Source organism: Melospiza georgiana, chromosome 11, assembly GCF_028018845.1.
Source record: "Melospiza georgiana isolate bMelGeo1 chromosome 11, bMelGeo1.pri, whole genome shotgun sequence".
Lineage (NCBI taxonomy): Eukaryota > Metazoa > Chordata > Aves > Passeriformes > Passerellidae > Melospiza > Melospiza georgiana.
Genome location: NC_080440.1, coordinates 12,249,779 through 12,274,817, shown reverse-complemented (window position 1 = coordinate 12,274,817; position 25,039 = coordinate 12,249,779). Strand labels below are relative to the sequence as shown.

At 45.2% G+C, this 25,039-nt stretch overlaps 1 protein-coding gene across 4 annotated transcripts in view; it reads left to right on the top strand.

Moving 5' to 3' along the window:
- The window catches only part of FLNB (filamin B), a 70,742-nt gene that overhangs the window by 11,664 nt on the left and 34,039 nt on the right, over positions 1–25,039 (top strand). For all 4 annotated transcript variants that reach the window (XM_058031713.1, XM_058031712.1, XM_058031715.1 and 1 more), the window contains exons 2-12: positions 11,785–12,033; positions 13,036–13,133; positions 14,003–14,150; positions 17,261–17,379; positions 18,109–18,186; positions 18,959–19,121; positions 20,395–20,592; positions 22,277–22,414; positions 23,542–23,668; positions 24,201–24,337; positions 24,688–24,881. In XM_058031713.1, coding sequence (XP_057887696.1) covers positions 11,785–12,033; positions 13,036–13,133; positions 14,003–14,150; positions 17,261–17,379; positions 18,109–18,186; positions 18,959–19,121; positions 20,395–20,592; positions 22,277–22,414; positions 23,542–23,668; positions 24,201–24,337; positions 24,688–24,881 — 1,649 coding nt within the window. The remainder of the gene's footprint in view (positions 1–11,784; positions 12,034–13,035; positions 13,134–14,002; positions 14,151–17,260; positions 17,380–18,108; positions 18,187–18,958; positions 19,122–20,394; positions 20,593–22,276; positions 22,415–23,541; positions 23,669–24,200; positions 24,338–24,687; positions 24,882–25,039) is intronic.

Here is a 25,039-nt window from a genome sequence, read left to right as displayed (position 1 = left end):
CTGGAGCCAAGCGTCCATTCCTTATGTTAGCGGCTTGTAGCTGGAGCTGTATAAACACAGCGCTGTCGTGTGTGGGGTGTTAAACACACAGGGCTCAAATCCACACGGTGCAGGGGACAGCCTGGTGGGATGTGCACATGGAAGTGTGTTTACTGTGTTGTACAAGCATACAGAAATGTGTTTGAGCTTCATTGTTTCCCAGAAAGAGGGGAGAGCATTTTTCCATCAAGATACAGCACGCAATATTGTTTACTTAAGAATGGGAATTTCAGGAAGAAATTGAAATTCCTTTCAATCCATTCCTTCTTGGAGAGGACTAGTCATGGTTTCCAGTGGAGGTGGAGGGTAGGTGTCTGTATGTGAAAGCTCGTGGGGAATTAAATCTAGCTGACTTATGCACAGAAGCTTGAAGACACCTTCATAATGGTCATGGAAAAGCAGCAACACTTTCCAGGCTGTGCATGTGTTTGTAGTGACTATGTCCTGCAAATCTTGCTCAGTGTGCAGCTGCAGAAAGCAGCCTGCCTGTGTGTCACCCCCTCCTGCTGGACACTCACATGGCAATGCTGTGGTGATGGCTGGAGCTTGAAGACAGGATAAGGGCTCATTTTAGATATTTCACATCATCACAGCAGTGCTGAAGGGCAGTGGCTGGTGGGACAGTTCTGGCGTTGGGGTGTGTGGGTTTTGGGCTACTTCTGGTGCTGTGTGTTTGTGTTGAGTGAGTACTATGTCTGAATGTGAAAATGAACTGATGAAATGCAGATTTGGGGGGTAATTCCAAAGTGCCTGTTCCAATCTGCACTGAAGGTACAGTTGCACATGTCATAGTTTAAGCCCAGCCAGCAACTCAGCCCCACACAGCTGCTCACTCACTTCCCTGCTGTGGGATGGGGGAGAGAATTGGAAGAGTAAAAGTGGGAAAACTCGTGTGTTGAGATGAAGACAGTTTAATAAGCAAAGCAAAACAAGGCATTTATTCACCACATTCCATGGGCAGGAAGGTGTTCAGCCATCCATCATGTGTAATGGTTACTGGGGAAGACAGGTGATGTAAAATGTCCCCCCTGCTTCTTTCTTCTGGTTTTGTGCTGAGCATGATATTATATAGTATGGGGTATCCCTTGAGTCACTGGGGATCTGCTGTCCCCTCCCTATTTCTTCTGCATCCCCAGCCAACTCACTGGTGGGGTGAGAGACAGAAAATGCCTTGATGCTATGTAAGCATTGCTCAGCAGTAACAAAAACATCCTTGTATTATCAGCATAGTTTTCAGCACAAATCCAAAACCCAGCCCCGTTCCAGCTACTGTGAAGAAAATTCATTCTGTCCCAGCCAAACTGAACAGAGCATGTTAAAATTAATTACCTTGCCTGTTGCTTCTCAGGGAAATGGTTGGACAGTGATAGCTGGATTAACTCTGTCTTTAAGCTGCAGAGGGCTGCAGAGCATCTGTAGGATGGTACCTGGGTTTATATGCTTCAAAACAAGCCTGCACAGAGCAGTGCTGTTAAGTGCTTAGAATCAGAGATGATCAAAACTGAGAAAAACCACAAATCTTTTGTAAAGCTAAAGTAACTGGTACATTACTCTCTGATGTGTTACTTACCCCAAACCACAAAATGTGCTCCAATCCTCAGTGCTTTGGTGCTGCAGACCAGAGTGGAGATGGGTTGAGCTGTGCAGAGCTGCATGAATGGGGATTTCCTTTGAACAGCCCTGTGCACAGTGAATCACAGTCAGTGTAGCAATTCTGGTTCAAATGGAAAAATTGAATCTTGGGGTATGTTGTGGCCAAGGATTTCCCCAAACAGTAATCAGTTCTGATAATTTCAAATGTGTTGGTTTTGGCTTCACAAAGTCCAACCCTTGCAGCTTTTGTGCCTGGCGTCTGTTACACAGGAGATGTTAGACAGCCCTATCTGAATGGGCTCATTTATCTCTGCAAGATTTTACATGCTGTTTCATATAACTATCTTGACCTACCCCCAGTGTGAATAAACACGTTGTTAGTAGCACAGAGTTCACTTTGGTGCCTGGAAACCTCTGCATTGTTATATTGCTTCTTTGGTCTTGCTGAGGCATCTTTTTTTTTTTGTAGCCCTGTCTTCCAATTATTTTCTCTCCAGTGCCTGAGGGTGGACCTTCCTGTTATCGCCTGCATTGAAGATTGGTAACATTCATTCATTAATGTGAGATGCAGAACAGCACTAACAACTCTGCCAGCCTCTGGGAGGTCTTTGCAAGAACTAGACAGGTTTTTGACCTTGATGAGACCTGAAGTAACCTGAGATTTAGGATTACCTTAATCCTACAGAGATGGTTACAGCACTCTTAGGCTTTGGAGACAGTTTGTGGCTTTGTGTCACTTGCGCTGTTCTGGCACTACAGTTGTTTTTTTTCAGTTCAGCCTTTCTGATAGAGGCTTGGCTTTCTAGTTGTGTGTGCATACGTTGTGTTGTGAGGACATGCTGTTTTTGTTTGCACATGGGAATGAAACAACCTTGAGTTGATCAGACTCCTAGAGAAGTGTTTTTGTGGGGTGTAGACAATAATACATTTGACTAAAATTTTAACGTCTTGCTTAAACTGAAATTACTTTCCTGTGAATTGGCTAGTGGTGTTGCTGACTCAGGTGTAGCTGTCTGCTCTGATGGGAAGGTGAAGCCTTCCTGTGCCATGGCAGTACATGTACTGACTCCTGGGGAGCACAGACGGGGTGTAGGATCCTTCCCTTTCTCTCCTGTCTCATAACTGGAGGAGGGAGGTGTAGTTTGTGTCACGTCACTTTCAAAAGTTGAGCCAAGTGTTTCTCAGCAGAGTGTGATAAAGGCAGGAGGATGCCTTCTTCCCCCTCCCTCCATCATTTAGCAGAAATCCAATTCTGGCATGTTCACTCCCCACTGCAGGGACTTTCCTTCTCAAATTATTCCTGGATGATTAATTAGCCCTTGGACCCCTTGTGCTGTGCTGTTCCCATGGCTTCCCGGAGCTTCCCTCCACCCGCCTCTGAACCTGGGGCTGCTGTGGCTGTGTCTGTGTGGGTGCTGTCCTGAAGCCCTTCTCTACAGCCCCATCCCGGGCTGCCAGGTGCTGGCCGGGGGCTTTACCAACCCTCCTGTTGTCTGTGAGGCTGATGCAGTCAGTCTTGCCGGCTCTGCTGTCCTGGAGGATGGGGCTCTGCTGACTCGAGCCCATGGGGAGCACAATTGTCCTATGCAGCCTTGGGCTCCCTTTGCATAGTGAAGCATGAAGGCTGGCTGCTCTGCCACCCAGCTTCCACTCGTTCCTTCCTGGAAACGTGGATCTTTGCCATCGAAGGGGCTGAACGTCACCTGCTGGTTCGGTGCAGTCTGTCCCCAGCCACGGGCATGTGGGCCCGCGGTGTGCCAGCCGCTCCCGGGGCCGGTAGCAGCCCCGGAGGGGCGCTGGGATGAGCTCAGCAGCGGGGAATGTGCTGTGCTGGTGCAGGGGCCGGCCTCACAGGGCCCATTGTGGGGTGGTTTTGGCGCTGATGCCGTGGGCGGTGTCGTGCTGTGGCAGGCCCGGAGCCCGCTGTGCCTCTGCCATGTATGGGGCGGGAGCTGCAGGTGGGGCACGGCGGTTCCAGCACTGGGGAAAGCCCTCGTGGTGCCTCCCGTGCCCCGGCCGCCGGTGCTCGGCTGTGCCAGCGCTCGGGGTGAGCCGGGGTTTTGGGGTTAGTGTGGCGCTGGCGCTCTGCCCCCGCCAGGCTGGCGAGGGGCTCGCTGGCTGTGGACAAAGCGGCACTCATGGCAACTTACTGCTCTACAAAGGCAGAACATTCAGACGCCTTCCTTTCTTCCCTTGCCCCAAAAGGATGTCAGATAATGGGCACAACATTCCTGCGTGCTGTTCAGCTCGGTATCTGTGCTGCAGTCCTGCAGCTGTGAGTAGGGAGCTGCTTGGCCGGGAGCAGACAGCTCTGAAACAGCCACAGTGAATGGCAGCTCTCATTGTTCTGTATTGCATCCTTGCTCACTGCTAATCCCATCCCAGCAGCGTGCCGGCAGTGCGGAGCCCTCCTGGTGCTCGCAGACAGCATTCACAGCAAGGGTTGGATGTGCACTAACACCTGTCTGCAACTCTTTCTGGATGTAAGAGTAATGTGTTTACCTTCTCATATCCAGCTTGGGATGTGGCACTTAAGGCAGCACAAACCTAGGTGTGTTCACACTGAAAGTATTAAGGAATTTGATCATAAGCCACCCGCAGTTTGACTGTTTTCCCCAGCTGCCTTAAGAATTCCTAATTTTGAAATTCTTGACTTCTCCTTCAAGCCCCCTTGGGTGATTTCAGTTTCTCTTGGAGAAGCTGGGTTGGTTGCTGTTGCTGTTATACTGCTGGCTTAAACTTGCTTTGTGTTATGCCTTTCTCTTCTGGATGTGAGACATGAGTGTTCTCTGGGTACCTATTAAGATGTTGGGCAGAGCTATTTTAATCTGTACTTTGCTCTTGAGAGCTCCACTGGTTTGATTATTTTTATTCTTTACAGTATTAAAAGTCTGTGTGATTTTTCTTTTTTGGCCAAACTTAGACTAAAAGGACTGGATTTGAACTTATTTTTTTTCAGTTGCCAGCTCCACCTCATGAGATCCTTTCTAGAGGCCCAATAGGCAGTACAGGATGATGTATACAACAGTGGCCTGAAGTTCTGACATAAGTGGTGTCAATTCCAGTTGAATAAACACTATTTAATAGTTTAAAACCCTCTGAAGTGTAATGTTTAATATCTCAAATCCAAAGATTTGTCTCACAAAGGAATCTTGCTGCTTGTTTTTTTTTTTTTTTTTTTTTTTTTTTAATAACCAGTCACCCTGGTAAGCCTAGAAGAAAATGGTTTCCGTCCCTTGCAAAAAAATAAAACCCTTTTTATTATCTTTTCCATCCTCCTGCCCATGTCTAGATCACCACTCAGTTACTGTTCTTACAACCCTCCAGTGAAGTCATTCCTCTTCTGGAAAACCTACCTTGTAAAAAGCTTAGTGGATCTCTGCTTGTACATGGTGTATCACTTAGGCTTCCTGAAGATACACTTTTTCAGGTGCTGGAATCCCTGAGGCTCCTTAGTGAAGCTGAGGAGTGGCTGTGCCTTGGCAGGGTGTGGGTGCTCAGCTGGGAGCCAGTCAGAGCCCAGGGAGACTCAGGTAGGCTGGTTCTGAGGATCAGCTGTCCCGGGGGTCACAGCACTGCCTGCAAATGCTGCTGAGAGGCAGAGCTGCAGTGGGACTGGTGCCTGTGGCAGTTAGAGGCTGGCAGTCACAGCTGGGTACCCACAAACTGACCCTGTGTGACGGGCACAGCCTGTGCCTCCCTGGGGTGAGCGGCTGCACACAGCAGGGCACACGCCATGTGCTGGCCTCAGCAGCTGGGCTGGGGACCTGGGCTTAAGGGACACTGGAGGAAATGGTTGCAGTATGTTCTCAAAGCACAGAGGAACCCCTGTAATTGATTTAAAGACATGTTATCCCTACAGAGGATGTTGCTGATGTCTCTAGCAGACACAGTAAGCCTGTGAACACATACTGTATGCTTCAGCAAAGAATTTCCTTGGGCAGCTTGCTCAGCTCCATCTGATCTGCATACTTCTGTTTGGCATGTGGCTCTGCTCAGTGTGGTGTTTTCTTTGTTCCAGAAGATTAAGCCCTAATCATTGCTTAATTTTTCTGTCCCATAGCTGCTGTAGCTATTTAACAATAGGTGAGAATAACTAGAGGTGGAGAAATGCTCAAAGATGCCAAGATCTAAAATTTCTACAGTCTCTTCATAACCGATCCATAATTGATACGAACTTTGTATGTGCTATACAAAATTCCTTCCATGCCTGGAAATAAGGAATAAGAGCTGTTGGTGAGACTTCTCCTTTGTTTGGTATTGAGAACCATGGATTTGGTTTCTCCCTATATATAATACATAGAACAAAAGTTTAAATATGGAAGACATAAAAAAGAAGAGGAAGACCACTTTTTAGAGAAGGTGGATGCGAAGATCAGTGCTGGTTGTGGTTTAACTTCTCAGTGTGAAAATCAACAGCAAAGCTTCTGAGATGGCTCTATGAGATCTTGAACAAGCTGTGTTGACTGCAGCCTCAGCCATGAAACTATTTTAAAAAATAAAATTCACTACTCAAAAGCTGCTTTTTCAGTCCTTTCATTTGTTTTGCAATACTTCCACAGTCTGTATGACTAGCTTGATTTAGTAAGGAAGCTGTCTGCCTCGGTAGTTTGTTTCCACTAATTGTCCAGCAGAGAATGGCTTGCAGCTCTGCTGTAGGGCAGAGTTCAAGCAGCATTGCCGCAGTTTGGGTCGTACTTAAGCTTAATCTGAATGCAGAGCAGACTTGCACATGAGCAGAAGATACTAGTCACAAACTTGTTTATAATGCTTTTTTGGTTTTTTTTTTTAGTTGTAGAATTATAGACCTAATAAAGGTCATATTGTTCAAGCCATGTGTTCCAAGTAGAATTTAGAGAGTTCTAATGGAGTAAATAAATGTGCAAGCTTCCAACCAGTGCCAGGTTTCAGTTCTGGCAATGGCTCCTGGGGCAGCTATAAGCAGAAATGCAGAGGATCAAGAACTGGCAGTTCTCTACTTGGTAGGTTGAGTTGGGGAGATTTTTGTGGCTCAAGCCATAAAAATGACACACATTTGTCTCAAAATGGTCATGTTGCTGGCTCAGACTAGTCACACTGCACTTGGACATCTTTCTTTTTGCTTTGGGGAGTGTGATTTTAGCAGTCCAAGTGTAACATATCATATTAGTATTTTAGTATAGAGCAACAGTTGTAAATCAGTTTGAGCAGTTGAAAATTGGTTCCTTTTCAAGACTAAGACTGGTGGTTTGTACTGCTGGCCTATGGAATTGCCATAATCCATATTTTGGGCTGCTTGCCACTTAGTTAATAGGATAATAAAAATGGAAGAATTACAATCTAGACTCAGAGGTGTGATGGAAGCAGATGAGCTCTGGTTCAGCCTGTTTTCCTGTTCACCCTACTAAGCAGCCACTTAATAGCTGACTAGGAAGCAGGATACTTCTACATAAAACTTAATGTTGTAGGAGGCTATATATAGGAGCTTTTTTTTTTGAAGAAAGAGTATGCTTGTTTATTCAGTTCTGCAGAAGAGTTTAAGTCTGGCTGGCAGGTTTTCTCCAGCAGTCAGCATGTATGTCATGTCGAGATGCACCCTGACAGCAGGACCTTGGCAGGGGCTGACAGCAGCTCCTGCCTGCAGCTGAGTGGGGGCTGCATCTTGCTGATGGCTGCTGCTATTTTGTTGATATTGGGTTATCATCAGGTACTTCTAGAGGAGGAAAGCAAGTTGGAGATGGGGAGTTGAAGTTAAAATGCACGTTGAACAGTGTAGGTGAGAAGGAAGGTTTGTGTTAAATCCAAACTTAAACATTTCTGTGGTTTTTGCTTCTTGCTGGTTTAGGACAGCATGTCTAGCCATAAGAACTTGCAGACTGTCTGAAAGTGGTCACCTTACAGCATTCAAAGTTTTGGAGTCCACAGCAAGAGTGGCAGGAGAACTTGCATATCACACCCACAAAATTCTTAGTTCTAATAATAATAAAAAATCCCAAACCCACCAAAACCAGTACAAAACCCTCTTTCCAATCCCTTCATCCATTGGCTCTTCTAGATGGCATCTCTAAAGTTGCCTGTTTCCAGTTGAGCTAAAGTCCTCCCAAGTACTAGTGTTGAAGCAAGAGGGAGGGCCTGTGCCATGGATTCCTGCTTCATGCCTGGGCTTCCCATAAAAATGTGCCCTTTGAAAGTAGAAGTCCAGTGACTGTCAGTAAGTATGAGTCAGCTGTGCAGGGACTTTGATCTCCAAAGCACACATCTCCTATGGAAACCAGGGAACATTGCTCTCTGCCACACCTGTAGGGGCATTTGCAGAGGTTAACATAAGCACTGTGACATGAATACAGCAAGTTATGCAGATGACTGTGCTTTCTCCAAGAAGGGTTGCATTAAAGCTGTCTGCAATGATGCTGTAAAGAGTTGGTTCAGCCCTGCTAAATGATCTTGGCAGATGAGATCCAGCAGCTTGCTTCCTCCAAGCCCCAGGAAGGCCGGGACCAGTGGCTGTCTCCTGCATGGAGAGGGCTCCTTTAATCTACGGAAGCGTGGCTGGTGCTGTGGAGTAAACATGCTCTCACAGCTGAGGGCAGGCAATTTGTTTCTGTCCACCTAACTCATTGAAGCTGAAAGCCAGATGCAGCTGGGGTGGTGGAGATGAATTGTCAAGGGGCTGGGCTGTTTGGTTCAGAAGCACTGACAAGAGTGTGCATCTTTATGCTGTAAATTTACTATGAGCTCCAGTGGAGCAGTTGAGAATCATGACTTTAAAGGTTCTGTAAAGCATTGACTGTGTGAGTAATAAGTATGCCTAAAAGTAATTTTTGTTGTAGGAAAGTAGTGGCGAAAGTCTGCTGTTTATGTAATCTGTTTTCCAGCCTGAGATGGCCAGAAAGTGTCTTGAAGCAGACCAGGGAGTGGAGGGAATTCAGTGGCAGGCCAGCTGAGCTGGGACACAAGCAGGGCCTGCAGTAATGATTGTTGGTGCTTAAGTGTCATTGGACTATATTATTTTTTCCACTGTCCCTACACCTTGGCAGTATTGCAGTGTGCACTCAGAATTCATGGGGGATGCTTGTAAATTTGGTTCTACTAAGTGTTCAGAGGGCCAGCTCTGTGCTCCCTGTACAGGACCTGAAGGGATGCATGTATTCCTGGTTGCTACTTTCATCTAAAAGCCCAAGATGTACTGAATGTTTTTAGTCAATTAATGAAAAAGGCAGCACTAAAGCAGAGGCTCTTCTGGTGAGGCTGAGTGTTCAGCTGGAGCTGAGCTTTACAGCAGTGCATGGAAGCTAAGCCTGCTTTGAGCTGGACTTTGGTCTTTTCTTGAACGTGGAGGGTTCTTTTATATAGTGATAGAGATTGTAAGCCAGTGCTGGGAGTGGGGTGCCTGTGAGAAGGGCCTGTGGGCAGCTCTGCTGGGTCCTGATAAGGTCTGTCCTGCCCAAGAGTTCTTCTCCCTGCCTACTTCCCACCCCAAATAAAAGCAGACAAGCCCTCCTCCTTAGCTTGGAAAAAATGACTTCATGAGATCCCTATGCCTGTCAGGAAGCTGGGAGGCTGTGAGGGCTTGCTAACTTGCTAACAAAGTGCAGTCGTGGCAATGGCACCAACCCCAGAGAGGAAGAGCTGTCCTGTTCCTGTGGTGACCTTTTCCTGTCATCAGGGCAGCAGCCCTGTGCCCAGCCTTTCTGGATGAGGCTGATGAGATGGAATAGTCTTGCTCTTGCTGGGAAGCCTGTACAGGCTGGTTTTCCTCAGGTCAAGAGCCACAGCCCAGCTGTGCCTTTGGAGAGGGCAATGGGGTGCTGGGGGCAGCTCTGAAGATGCAGCTGGTTGCTGCAGTAACCACATACAGACATTATTTATGTGCTATAAATATAAAATGAGCCATTCTTTATCTTGAGTAATGTGTGTGTAGCATTGTACTCAAGGTGGTTCTGTCCTGCTGGCATTCCTCCCTGGAAATGCTGGATAGTTTTCTGAAATGAGCTTGCTTGTAGCATACTAAATCATTGCTGTGTCCCTCTAGTAAAAATGCCGATGTGGATATAAATGTGAAACTGAAGCTTGGAGGCATTTCTGGAGCAGAGGTGGGCTGGCCATTGCTGTGCTCCAGCACCAAGTGTGACCTGGTAGTTGTGCCATGGAGTGGGATGAAGGAGCTGCTGGCACAGGGGGAAGGAAGGCACTGACCTATTTGTAGCTCAGCTGGAAAGAGGACAGAAAAGGGTAACAGTAGGGCCTGTTTAGTTGTTGCTAGGAGACCCACTGTTTATGTGATGTAGACTTTTACCTTGGAACCTGTAATTAAAACCCAGTAGGGCTTAATCACCCCATAGCTATCTATTGTGTATCTTGGACTGGATGTGTAATCAGTGAGCAGTCAAGTGGCAGACACGTAATCCTGTAAGATTAGTCAAAACTGATGTTAAAAAATCTCATGCAAATAAATCTGACTAGAAACCAGACACTAACTACCCAGAAAGTCCAAATGCCTTTCAAGGTCTTAAGTTACAGCATTATCTGTTTAGGACATACTGCTCTATTGTGAAACCATGTAAATATTAACTGCTTTGCCTGAACGTTGGGTTAAAGGGTGATTGCTGTTCTTGATCACTATTCTGTATAAACACTTACTTTAAAAGTTAGATCATTTTGAATTGATAAGATGGTGCTGGGTTGCTGCTGTGGTCTCTACAGTTGAAGAGGAGTAGGTAAGGCATGCCCAGTGAGTGTTGGGCACAAGGAGGGTCATCTTGGAGGACTTGCCTGTTAACATTCTGGATGTGAACTGGAGAATGCAATCCAGTTACAGAACACTTTTGCTTTGCTGGGTAGGACTCTGTAAGATTTCTGTACAATAATTCTGGTGGCATGAAAGGGAGTTGATACACCTGTAATTGTCTTTACTCCTGCATATGCTGCAGGAGCTGGAGAGTTGACAGAAGGTTCCAGGTCACTTTTAACTTCTGTTGACTGAAAAGGGATTTCTGTAACAGCTTGCACTTGAAATGGAGGAAAGAACCAAAAAATGCTGTGCTGTAACATTCTGCTGGGAATAAGAGGAATTGTCAGCTGGAGCTGTTAGCAGTGTAATATAGCCTGAGTAACAACTACAAGCTCAAAGGGAGGGGGGTGTGAGAAACAAAATCCACGCCTCAAAATTTCAAGAGTTTAATAAGGAACAAATCAATAAAGCAAAAGTAACAGCACTGATTGTAACAGAGGCATCCAGTGTGTGACTCATTAAAGCTGAAGTAACTTGCACGTGAATTTGCAGAGCTGTAGTGGTCACTTTACAAGGCCAAACCAATGCAGAAAGGCATCCTGCCCCTGCAGACTTTGCTTTTGAAAATCTGATCTTGATAGCCAGCAGCCATAAACTTATCTCCATAGTGTGTCTTAAAGCAGAACAGCAGCATGGCCACTCGGGTGATAAATTTTTCTTAAGCTGGAGCATGATATGGAAAAGCCAAAGCTGGCTCTTCTTTTCTGTAGCTCTGAATTTGCAGAGTGAAGAGATGATGTCGTGTGATGATGCAAAGAATTGTCCAGGGACTTCACTGCCCACCCTGCTGATCGTACACAGTTCTTGATATGTCCAATACAGCCCAATTCTAAACTCTGTATTTGCTTGTCTTCACTACAGAGCAGCACTTTATCTTATTCCCTACCATTTAAAAGGCAAATTATTGATGTGTGTGGGAGACGTGTTTCTGTATATAAATGGTGTTTCCTAAATGATGCTCTTATCTATGCCCTGGAGTGTATCATGCCTATTGGGATGCTGGTTTTGTGACCTCCATCACATGCTGTTTGGCCTTTTTCATAAGATACAAATGCCATTACAGAATATGAGGTGGTACTTATCCAAATCAAAGTACTAGAGATCTTAAACTGCCACTTCTCCTGCTGAAGGAGCAAGTGACAAATCATAAAGCTGAAGAGCAAGTGACAGCTGGAGAGCACTGAGTCCTTTGACTCCTTTCTGTTTGCCCTTTCTAATGCTTCCTGTGAGGAAGGGTGTCTCTACCTGAACAAATGTCTGCAAGTGCCCTGGGTCAGTTTTCTTGTCCTTGATTACCTGCATGAGTGCAGGCACACTGTTTTAAAACACACCTCTTTTCTCTAGAATGGCAGGTAATCAGTTGTATGTATTTTGTCTTCCAGACAGCAAAGCCATAGTTGATGGAAACCTGAAGCTGATCCTTGGCCTGATATGGACCCTTATCCTTCACTACTCCATTTCTATGCCAGTGTGGGAGGATGAAGGCGATGATGATGCAAAGAAGCAGACTCCTAAGCAGAGGCTACTGGGCTGGATCCAGAACAAAATTCCCTACTTGCCAATCACAAACTTCAATCAGAACTGGCAGGATGGCAAAGCACTGGGTGCTCTTGTTGACAGCTGTGCTCCAGGTAAGTCCTTTGTTCTGACGGCCAGTGTTTTCCTTGCTTGTTGTCTTTATGGCTGCTCTTCCTATGGGAGGAGGTTTTCACTGCTGAGCTTGAGACTGGAATGAGGCTTTCAAAAAACCAGAAGAGTCCAAAGAAACCAGCTGCAGGAAGCAGCAAGTTGTAAACTTCTTGGCCAAGAGAAATTCTGGCCTGTAGCAGAATGTGTGATTGCATTATGGGAGGCGCCACATCTAAGCTTTGTATTGGGTGCAAGGGACAAAGGCACGAATGCTGGCTCCTAAATGGAAGAAAGGATTGTTCCCATGGCAAGTGCCAACAACCTTTCAACTTCAGGGTGCAGTGGGAGACTTCATGTCTTCTCCTGAAGTAGGTTTGCAGAGGGAGCACAGAGCTGCCTAATTGAACACACTAATTGAAACGTCAGTTTAGCAATCTGAGACTGAGCTGCTTAAGGCAAATAATTTGAAGTAGTGTGAAAAAGGCAGAATTTCCTCACTTAATAAAACAGCCTTGCTAGTGGGATTGCAGGTGCTCATCTAATGCAATCTAGGCTGCTGTGGCAAGTGGTTGAAGTGTTCTTTACCAAATATGTTGCAAGAGAACTAGTGAAGCATAAAGGATGGTAGATGTATTTATGCTAAATTTAGAGTGGTATCTTGCACAGGTTACCCAGAGAGATGTTAGATGTCCCATCCTAGAAAACATTCAAGGTCAGGTTGCACAGAGCTCTGTTGAAGATATCACTGCTCATTGCAGGGGTGGTCTAGATAACCTTTAAAGATTCTTTCCAGCCTAAACCATTCTATGACTCTACACTGATTGTTGCCTTAGAGTTGTTTCACTAAGCAGCACGTGTTTGTCTTGTTTTGGCTACTTCTGCAAAGCTCTGATTGTCTTTCTGCAGAGCAGTGTAATGCAAGGGGATCTAGAGTTCATACTTGATTTCTTCAGCTAGAGAAGCCCCTTGGCAGATAACACACAACAACTGAAATGTGCTTGCAGGGTTGTGCCCTGACTGGGAGAGCTGGGACCCGAGGAGGCCCGTGGACAACGCTCGGGAAGCCATGCAGCAGGCGGATGACTGGCTGGGTGTGCCACAGGTAAGGCCACCAACCTTGGGCTGCCCGTGGGGGGCACAGTGACCAGCTTTGGTCTTGTGACTAGCTGGAGTTGAAATTGAAGAAAGCAGGGGAAGCTGCTTGGATGCTTTCAAAAGTTACTCTTAACTCATGTAGAGTTGCCTGAGAAAGGGTGCACTGTAATGAAACACACTATTACATTTCAGAGCTCTGGTTGTATTTGTGTAGGTGTCTCTGCTGAAGAAAGTTGCTGTTGCAGCATGTAAGGTAGGAGGAAAGGGCCTGACATCTTAGTCCATGGAGTGAATTTGTTTTCCTGCATTGAATTCCACAGAAGAAAAACTTACTGGCTTAGGAAATCACCTGCAATGATAATGTTCAAACAGAGAGTAATGTATTTACAAACTGGATTATTTTCATGCTGATAAAGTTGGACAGAATTCCAGAAGTCTCTGAAGCAGCTTGTATTGTGGAAGCAGGAGTCACAAGTTTTACTTTGCAAGCCTTGCAGTTCAGAGCTGTTGCATACAGGATTATGAATTACTAACTTTTTCAGTATCAATTATCCCCATGTCACTTTCCAAGGGGAAAAGGGGAACATAACTGCTGTTCTCTTGCCTTGGTACCATTAAGCTTGTTGCAGTCTCCTGAGAACCCCTAGTAATCAAGGCAGAAAAAGCCCCCAAACCACACTCGGATAATTATGAGCTTCTTGATTTTCTTGCCTGAGATAATAAATGATGTTGTGTGTATCAAAGGGAAAATAAGTGTAAGAAATCCCATTAGCATGTGGGAGTTTTGAAATCTAAGTCTGTGTCATGGTTCTGTTTCTGTGTTGACCTGCGGTAACCAAGCACTGGTACAATAGGCTTAATTGCACTGTCTTTCAGGTTATTACCCCTGAAGAAATTATCCACCCTGATGTGGATGAGCACTCTGTGATGACTTACCTGTCCCAGTTCCCCAAAGCCAAACTGAAACCAGGAGCTCCTTTAAAACCTAAACTGAATCCAAAGAAAGCAAGGGCTTACGGCAAAGGTGAGGACTTGGTGAGCTGAAGCTGCGCAGAGCAGTAACTCTTCAGAAAGCTGGGTGGGGTTTTCTGCTTATGTTGAGCTTCAGACCTACTGTAACTAACTGACTTCAAAGTTTCACTTGTATGCTCTTGGTGTGGTGCCTGGTTTCAGAAATACATGGATATAGTCCAGAAGGCACTCCTAGTTCTAACATGTAAATTTCCCAGTCTGAACCTGTTCTGCAAGCTGCCAGACTCCCATCCACAGCTGGAAGAAGTAGCATGATATGGGGCTAAAACAGCCTTGGTGTGGAATTCAGGCCAGCAGTATTGCTGCAGATGGGTGATGATCTGACAGCAAATGCTTCTTGTGATAAAGCACTCCTTAAAAGAAGAAAAACCTCATCACCTCACTGTCTCTCTGGCAGGCTCTCTGTAGAGACAGTTTTCCATTTCCCAGGCTTGATGTGTGTTAGAGTGGGGTAATTCTAAATTACTTACTTGAATTGATAGTGTTGAATACTTTGCACATGTACAAAGATGGGTTGGTAACCCTTGAGACATTAAATAGTGCTGAGCCTTGTTAGCAAGGCTGCATTTACTGATTGGAAGGACTGAAGGCTGAATTTGCTGATTATCCATAGATGCTTAAGCAACTGTAGATCTCTGTAGGCATTCTTATTTTTAACTGACCTTTTAAACTGATCATTTCATATAACTATTGATGAGGTTCTATTCTAGATGGGTGCACAGTCACAACTCAATAAGTAACAAATTTTTACCTTTAATATGGTTGGCATGTTGGAAAGCATCTCTTCAGCATTACACTTGGCTCTCCATTCTGCCTTAATTTTTTTTTTTTTTTACATCTCTGGGCTGCTGTTTGTCCTTCAATTCTGTTGGAATGAGTGTGTTTCAGAGTTGGATGTACAAAAGTGAAATGGAAAGAAACTTTTCTTATTTTTTTTTCTGGTTCTCTCATTTGCCTGGGATTTTTTAAACTTGATTTTCCATTGAAACATAACTAGTGGAATGAAGGGACATGGACTTTATTTATGCACTTAAGAGAGTTGCTACAGTCAGAGTGGGTTTAGCACCTATCCAGCTTGGGTTTGATGTTCTTTGTTGGTGCCTTCCACAGCAAACCACAATACACAGACACATTTTGCAGGTCCCAAATGTGTAAATGACTGATCAGCCTGCCTCAGTCTGTCAAGTCTGGCTTTAGTCATGTTTATATTCATTCAAAAAATGAAATTACTTTGTCTGCTTTCATGTGTCTCTGGAGCCTTTGTAATGAAAATTACTTTAGAGTGAGTGGCTCTTCTTGAAAGATTGATGCTTTCATTAAGTTAATTGCCAAAACAGAGTCACTAAATATACTAATTGATAATTTTGACTGCTATGATATGTCAGAAATGGAAGGTGACTCCAGCAGCAAGGGGCTCAGTCTTTGACTGAGCAGGGTCTTTTGGACAGGTGAGAAACAGGTTTTCATGCATCCAGGAAAAGATAACTGCCAAGTGCAAAGTGGGTCAGTCTTAGCTCTTTTTATTATCCTTTTTCATGTAAGCTCTTCATAAGCTTCCAACAAGAGTCTTGGCTGTAGCACACCACCCTGAGCACCGTGAGGGTTTGTGCTGAGGACAGCCATGTGTAGAGCTGGTGTGAAATGAGCCTGCAGAGGTGATGTACAGAGTTGTATAGGTCAGCAGTGGTGGACTAGGAGTTCTCATTTAACCATCCAAAGCAGGCCACTGATAGGATAGTAAAATCTAGAAGAATGAAGTCTAGGCTAAGAAGGTTCTGTAACTGACGGTGTCCTGGCTGAAATTGTCTTCAGAGGAGGATAATCAGTCCTTCTTGTGCTTGCAGAAGGCGTGATACTTAACTTGAATGCCATATCCTAGTGCTTGTCTGATGGACCGGAGACACACACAGCAAATTTGTAGCAGTTTCAGCTAGATGATAATCTAGGGCTTAGTTTGAAAGAATGAATTTGTCAATTGTTAACACCTTATCAGAATGCTCAGATTTCCTAGCAAAAACATGGTCTTCCTTGCATTACTCTCAAGTTACTGTTTTCTGAAGATAAACAAGTTCAGGAATTCTGTTGTTCACAACCACTTCCTTTACAATCTATCAGACGTTGCACTTTCCACTAATTGTGCTGTGGAGCTGGAGTGCCCACGGTTTTATGAATCAGCCAGGGAGAAATTGCCTTGGACGGAAGGGTATGGATGTGTTTGGGCTAGTCTGGAATCAGCAACTTTGGGAAGTTCTTCCACCCACTCAGTCTGACACCACCATGACAGATGTCATGACCTGGGACTGTGTACAGGGAGATGATGAAACCCTGCTGCTAAATGCATGCTGTAGCAGGCCCTGTGCTGGGGAATAAGGAAATTGATTAAAAGTTAAGTGGAAACCACAAGAAGTAGCAAGATTTTTACTGTTTCAAGAGGTTCCTGCATGCCATTTGTACAGTGTACACTGACCAGGTAGTCTGAGCAGATTTCAAAGGACAGTAAATCTGAGCAGTATCTGTACTGCTGGATTTTGAAAATGGAGGAAGATGGGGCAGTACAGGTAAGAATTGTCTTGCTTTAAGCAAGTCTTTTACTTTTGGCTCTAGAGTAATGGCTTCACCTAAAGGCTTCCCAGAATTTCTGTCCTGCCTCTCTAGTCACCCATCCTGTGGTGCAACACACTTAAACATTCAACTGTGTGAAGAGAGCAGCTCCTAAAGAGCAGCTAATGCACATATCCCACTTGCTGTCAGCATCAGCCCTGCACTTGCCAGCAGTGGGAGTGACCCTCAGTGCCTGTCAGAGTAACTGGTTTTCACCTGAATCCAGGTAGCAGCTGGGTTCCTGACTTGGTCAGAGATTTTAAGATGAGTTGAGTGCTGATGATTCAACCAATTTCTGAAAATACTTGTGTTGTAAGAGAAGGCCTTATTGTGAGCATCATGCTTTGGGCAGACGGTAAACACGTGATGTGCAGAAGTCTGGGGAAACTGATTCTGATGGCTTGCAAGGGAGAATGGGTTGGACAGCCTTGGGACAGCCTCCAAACTGTCTTCCAGGTTTTGTGGCAGCAGCTAATGTGCTGTTCTGTATCTGTCTCACAGGGATTGAGCCTCATGGGAACATGGTGAAGCAGCCTGCCATTTTCACAGTGGACACCATCAGTGCTGGGCAGGGTGACCTGATGGTCTTCATAGAAGATCCAGAAGGAAACAGAGAGGAGGTATGTATGTTAAGTGTCTTGTATGGAAAAGTCAGATTGGTCTGAACGCTGTAGTTTCTGCGGTAACCTTCATCTTTCACAAGTGAGTTCTTGACAAGTAATCTAAAAAGAAATTGCAAAATACCGTTTATCTGAAGTGCAAGAAGCCTCAACTTTTCTTCATAATTGTCTTGAAAAACAGTCACTACCTGCAACTAAGCAACACAGCTCCAGTGTCCAGTAGTTGCACAGCTTTAGCTTGACTGGCCAAGTACACTCTGACCTCCTTTTAGATAACATACATCAGTAAATCACTGTCTGCATTTACTCATTCTGCAAGAATGGCTAAAGCAGCTATTTAGATGCCATGAATCATTTTGAGTTAAAATGCTGGTTTTAATGTTTATAGAAACTTCTCATCCAAGTGTTCCACTTGATCATGTTACAGCATTCCAGAGAAATACAGCTGTACATTGGACTTACTGTCTCCTCACTCTTGGCCTGCCTCAATACAGCAATTAACAGCAAAGGAAAGGGCTGGCTGGGGAAGAAGGTAGCTTGCTTCCCCTCTTGTAAAGACAAAACCAATGGGATTTTTTCTGTGTGAGAAGAGGGGGATAGCAGGGATCCCTGCTCTCACAGCAACAAGAATCTAACAGTGCTGACTCTGGAAACAGATGGCAGTATCAGTAAAGAGTTCAGCTGGTGTGTGTAGGCACAGCTTGATGAGGGATGTGTTTTCTCTCCTAGGCAAAGATAACACCGTCCAGTGACAAAAACAAAACCTACTCAGTACAGTATGTTCCAAGGGTGACTGGACCTCACAAGGTGAGTTTTGTGTCAATAACCAGTATTCTCTTGCTAGACACACTGCTCTGCTGGTTGTTAACATGACCCCCTGAGTGCTCCCTGTTCACTGGTGGGTAAGAGCCACCTCAGGCATCCTGAAGAAAAGTTAAATTGATGTGGCCTTAGTTCTCCATCTGGCTTTTGGGCTGCTCCCTTTGCAAGGGGAAAGAAGTGTATGTTGGGAGAAAGTGCATTTGTGTTTGGGTATCAAGTGCCACAGCTGGGCCACTTTGTGCAACTCACAAAGCCAGTTCTGTGGGTTATCACAAGAGATGCAGATGAAAACAGCAGGTTGTTTCTGTGAGGTATCTCTTTGCTGATGGTACTGTACACTGTAGGGATTTTGCAGAGGATTCCCTCCCTTTGTCCCTGGATGCCCATAGTCACAGGTTTATGATGGGTGATCCTGTTGCTTTGATACTTCCTAGGGTGGCTGGTCCCCACAGCCACCCTGAAAAAATAAAATGCAAGTTCTGCTGTCACTTTATTGCTGGATGAAGATCTACCTTGTATTAACACATCCTGATTCAAGCTTCCATGCTCGTGTGCCTGACTAATCAATGGAACTTTAAGAAGGTGGCAGCAGTTAGCACAGATCTGATGAGGGTTATGCGATGGATGGTCCCTCACCTCTGAGGGAAAGAGTCTTTGTGTTAGGAATGCAGGTGCTTGACCCTGCACTTAGCTTTATGGTGGTGATGTGAGCTCTCCCTCTGCCTGATGGGTCCAAGCTGATGCTGTCTGTCCCTAGGTTTCAGTCCTGTTTGCTGGGCAGCACATCTCGAAGAGCCCATTTGAAGTGAATGTTGACAAAGCCCAGGGAGATGCAAGCAAAGTGACAGCAAAAGGACCAGGACTGGAGGCAGCAGGGAACATTGCCAATAAACCTACTTACTTTGACCTCTATACAGCAGGTAAGCAGGATGAGTGATGATGGAAGTCCTGCAGTGTCCTCAAATGTGAGAATCTAAGGCCTTTGAAAAATAGCTGTAAAGTGGATGAGGATTTGTAGCCCCATCAAACTCACAGGTGAAATAATAGCTGGGCAGCTCAGAAGGCTTCAGCTGTGTATGAAATATTTGAAGTGCAGAGCTGAGTCGAGGCAAGAGGCTGCTAAGCCTGACCCAGAAATTTGCCATGAATTTGCTGGATGGCAGCAGTCAAGTTCCTGGCTGGTTTCTTTCCCCAGCTCATTTTGAACAAGAATGTGACATGTTGAACATAAATGTAAAGGATAAACTGTGAGCCAACTGTAAATGTGTAGTGTGTTCTATATTTAGCTCTACAGAACCTGCTGCAGTGCTACTTTGAGTTCATACTTCAATGATGAACTGGTTTCAACCTCTATTGTAATTATTAGAGGGTTACTATCTTCATTAGGGCATCTCCATCAATTATTTGTTACCTGCTATTAGGCCAATGCTGTAGCCTAGAGGAATGAGTCAATAAGATGCTACAAATGTTAATTCATTTAGAACAATGTGAAACTACTTAGGGAAGTTACTTGTAGCATTTAAACACCAAAATATGCTGAGTAGCATATTTGAAATTGCCTTCTGCCTGAGGGAGCTTAGGAATAAAATTAAATATGGTTATAGTGAGGCAAGTATTATGTTCAGCCTCTAATTGGGAGAGGGAGTGGTCTGAATCATGTGAAGACATGTCTGGCCTCTGAAAGTGTATAGAAAACTGTTTCTGTTGTATTATGATGAGTTGAATAAGATGTGAGAGGAGCAGGTGTCTGAACAAAAGTGAATACATATAGTCCAGCAGGGAGAATCCCTGTCAGACCAGCATTCATTTGTCCAATCTCTTAATCTAAACCACTTCAAAGCTTGAGAGATTGAACTGACTGGTAAAGCTGTGGGCTGATCTGTGATAGAGATGCTACAGGGTGGTGTCCATAGGGTGACCAGGCTGTATGTATATTCAGTGCTATGTTGTGAAACCCTGTGGCTGGAGCAGCAGAGCCCTGTCAGTTTGACTTTGTGGAATGCCACCATGCTGTCTTGCCCACTTTCTGCTCAAATGTTTGATTGCTGTCAGCAAAAGCTGAACACAGAGGCTGTGCTTAGAATTGGCAGCAGAGGATGTCTGGCTGAGCCCAGACAGCTGGTGGTGGTCTGAAACAGGGTGCCTGTTGCTGATGGGGAAGCCAAGGCTCAGCTGGGCTTGTTTCCTTTGCAGGTGCTGGTGTGGGTGATGTGATTGTGGAAGTGGAGGATCCTCAGGGAAGAAGCCTTGCTGAAGTTGTAGTGGAAGACAAAGGCAACCAGGTCTACCGTTGCACCTATAAACCTGTTCAAGCTGGTCCTCACATTGTCAAAGTGACTTTTGCTGGGGAGGCAATTCCCAAAACTCCTTGCACTGTTCTCATTGGAGAGGGTATGTTTTTAAAAAATGCATATAAATGTAGATGGGCACTTTTCTCCTTGGATGTGATCACAGAATGTGCTTGGATCATGCCTTTTATATTCTCTGTACCTTTCAACATCTTGGTTCTGTTTCAGTGGGTCACCTGAGTACTCTCAGGGTAAACTAGTGCTCTCTAACAGTAATATGGCTTTTGTTGCTAGTTTCCTTTCTGCCTAGACTTACAAATGTTGAGCTACCCTTCGAATTTTTTTGAGTTATTTATCCAGCTATGCAGTGTCTTGCTGTTTTCTACCCTTGTTCCTCAAATGACTGTATTTACTGTTTTCCTCCTTAACGGACACCGAATTTGCTTTCTGTTCCATCCTTACCTGCTCCTATGCTTTTAGATCTCTGCTCATCTCTCCTGAGCTACCCTCCATTTGTGGAATTTTGGACTTCACTGCTAATGGCTTCATAGTTGGTAAGAGGTGTGCAGGATGCTCCGTCGTGTTTGCTCTTTGTAAGCTTCTAGCCTGCAGCTTGTCCCAGCCAAAAGGATTTTTGGTTTTGTTGGGGTTGGGGAGGAAAGTTGCAAACGAACCGAAGCTTTGTGTGACCCAGTCAGTGAAACTGGCTTAACCACAGGCTGCCTGATGCAGCTGTGTGAGTGCTCTGCAAGCTGTTCCCACTCATCAGCCACGCTCCTGTGTGTTCCACTGAGCTTTCAGGGCTGGCAGATGCCACACAATCCCCACTCACGCCGGCCAGTGTAGGACACAGGGTGATGTTGGCTGCTGCAGGGGTGGGGGGAAAACCTGTAAGCTGTTGTATAATGAGTGAAAACCTAACAAGCTGCTTGGCAGACTTGTGCTCCTGCTGTAAGCACGGCATGCTTGAGGAAAATGCGTGTTTGGTTTACAGTGCTGGGAAGCTGTGGTTGTTTGTAAGTCTCTTCAAACCTCTCAGGTCTTTGGCGTTGAAAACCTCATGACAGCTGGTATTGTGTAATGAAAACTATTCCTAAGTGTGCAAAATTTCTGTAGCCACTCTGCAGGCCCAGAAGAGTGCTTGGAGTAAAGAGGCCAAGAGAAGCCTAAGCCATGTGTAACCCTCCTGCCCCACCCTGCTTCAGGCTGCAGAGGGCTTGGTGACTTTGCTTCTGTGAAAGTGTGAACTGTGACAAGCGGGGGGGTTTGATGTGACATCTTTTAACGAAGCACAGGCAAAACTCTGCTTTGCTAATAGCAGTTATCCCAGTCATGTGCTTCTGAAGGACCAGCAGAATAATACTGTTCACTGGGGCTTATCTGCAAAGGGACCCTTCACCCAACGCTGCAGTGGGCCTCAATGCAAAAGGCGTCAGGAAGGTTGTGTCTATGGCAAATATCTCTTTGTGATAGCTGTGTAAAAGTCTTGTATTGATAAGTGGCATTGAATTGGAAAGCAGAAGGGCTTCAGTGTTTGCAGTCATTCTAAAAAATGGTCTTGGACAGGGTCAGTGTTGCCTGGTGGCACTGACTGCTACTGCCTAAAAGCCAGGGGGCATAGATGGTGCCGGGCAGACTCACATCTGTCTGCCTTAGTGCTGTAACCTTCTGCTGAAAGCTAAGCTGTGGTTGCCCTGAGTCAATGTTAAACTGAAGGTTGTCCCAGGCTGGCTAGGCTGGCTATGTTGAGATCAGAGACAGTAGTAATGCCTGAAGTTCCTTTGCAGCCTGCAACCCCAGCGCGTGCCGTGCCACTGGCCGAGGTCTGCAGCCCAAGGGCGTCCGCATCAGGGAGACGGCCGACTTCAAGGTGGATACCAGAGCAGCAGGGAGCGGAGATCTTGGAGTGACTATAAAGGGACCAAGTGAGTGCTGGGGTGTATCTGTGCTGTGCATGTGTTTTGGAGAAGGGGGAGGAGCAGAGCCTGGGAAAAGGAAGAGCAGGAAGGAGATGGTGTCCTGATGGAACTGATGGGATCTGTATAAAAAGCCAGACTTCAGAATGGTTTATCGGTGTCTGTTGGGGAGGTTTTGATCTGCAGGGCTGAATAAGATTATATCTGGTTTTAGTTCTTTCCAGTTTAATGTGTCAGTTAGTAAAACTGAGAAAATCCATGCATCTGCCTGCTGTGGCCTCCAAGCTTTATGGGTACACATTACATCTTCATGCAATCTGTGGAAGCAAGTCACACGCCATGGTCTCTGGCATGATGGAAATCCTGCTCTCATAAAGCTGGGAATGGCTCAGAGCAGTATTCCTGGTGGCACTAGCTGCTTAGGCACACAAGCAGAGGAGGAAAGGACCACATAGGCTGACAGAGACCATCTCTGAGGATCCATCCCCAGGTCCCTTGGTCCTGAGCCCTGGATGTGGCCCTCTGCCTGGGAGGATGGGAGCACAGGGGCCGCTGGCTCATGTGGCCGCCAGCAGCAGTCCCTGTGTGGTACTCTGAGCCCGCCACCTCCCCCTGCCTGGAGCAGCATTCAAAGGTGCATTGTGTTGCCTTCACCTCCTCCACACACACAGAGCTCTGACTGTGTGGCTTCGTGAGGCTGGGGGGAAAAAAAGCAACAGACATATCAATGTAAATTTTAGCGTATTAAGCTTTTCTTCCTAAATTCTTCATCTTGAAGAAAATGAAAAGTAGGCATTCCCTGCATACTTGTGGTTACAAAGTCTGACAAATGTTAAGCTTTTTTGTTTTAACATATGACATGCATCATACTGCAGACTAAGAAAATAAAACACAAGGGAACTTATTAAGTCTGGTAACTTAAAATACTTTCTGCTGTATTTCTTCTGGAAGTGTTTGCTGTCTTTGTCCTAGAGGGCACATAGAACTAACTTCCCTTATAACCTGACCTTTTTTTTTCTGGTGGAAGAAATTTATTCTTGCAAGCTAAAATAAATACTAGAAAACATGAACTTGTCTGAGTAATTGAAAGCAGGATGGAAACTGTTAAGTTCAATGCTGAATTGATCTTTCAACAGAGGGCTTGGAGGAGTTGGTGAAACAAAAAGGCTTTATGGATGGTATATATGCATTTGAATATTATCCAGCCACACCAGGAAAATACATTGTCACCATTACATGGGGTGGGCAAAACATCCCAAAAAGGTGAGTCAAAAGTAGCTTTTTGGGCATTTTTATGTCCTTCAGTGGGTTGTGTAGTTGGTGGGCTTTTAAAGCAACCCTGACCTTTGAAGAAGAACTGGGGAGACAAGTTAGTGGCAAGTTGTTGTTTTAACTTTTTGTTTTTAACAGCCTGGTTTTGAGCTGCAGCAGCCTGACAAAGTTCTGAAGGGTGACTTGTGTCAGTCTTTCTAACACAAAATCATTAATAAAAAACCTAATAAAACATGGTGGATCATGCAGCTTGGACTTTGCTGTAAGATTTTGAAGGACTCTTATTTCAGTGTCCACAGCTATAGCAAGCAGAGCAAGTATTTGACACTCAGGATTTGTGGTGGAAGATGGTGATGGGTTGGATGACATCTCTGCTAGAAAAACACTGCTGGGCACTGTGCCACCACATGGTAGCATCTATTAATTTGGAAAATTCAATGTAGACCCTCATTAAAATGCCTGGGGAAAAACATAGGTGTATTTTTCCCCATTTCTAATATCATGCTTTGTTTTTCTCTGGTAGCCCCTTTGAAGTTCAGGTGGGTCATGAAGCAGGTCCTCAGAAAGTGCGAGCCTGGGGGCCAGGACTGCACGAGGGAGTTGTGGGCAAGTCAGCAGACTTTGTGGTTGAGTCCATTGGCACAGAAGTTGGCTCTCTCGGTATGTTACTTGACTGAGTTTCCCTGAAATATTTGTATCGTGCAATGCTAGCAGTGAACTCACGAGAAACAATAGGTTTCCCAACAGTAAAAACCATGTCTGTAAGACATAGTGGTCTAAACACTAACATCTATAGAGTATCAAAGGCATGTCCTAGAGACAGGAGTGTGTGTGATGAAGAGTGTTAATCTGTGGTTTTGTGGGATGAGATCCAGAAGGGAATGATGGATGTATGATCTGTTTTGCTAAAGAAGGGTCACTGAGAGATCAGGAATGTTTAAGGCTAACAAAACGCTATTTGTGGAAGTGGTGTTAAGTTAATGTGAGGAACCTACTTGTTCCTTTTTCAGGCTTTGCAATAGAAGGCCCTTCTCAGGCTAAAATTGAGTGTGATGACAAGAATGATGGCTCATGTGATGTGAAGTATTGGCCCAAAGAGCCTGGTGAATATGCTGTGCACATCATGTGTGATGATGAGGACATAAAAGACAGCCCTTACATGGCCTTCATTCGCCCGGCTTCAGGAGACTTCAACGCAGATAAGGTGAGGCCCAGGAGTTCATGTCTTGGATGTGACTACAGCAGAGATATTTCTAAAGGATTCTGGTAGCAGACCCTTAAACTGCCTCTGCTTAAAGCTCTGAATTTGCTAAGATATTACCCAGCCAGATACTCCTCAGCTTTTTCAAATAACACTGTTGT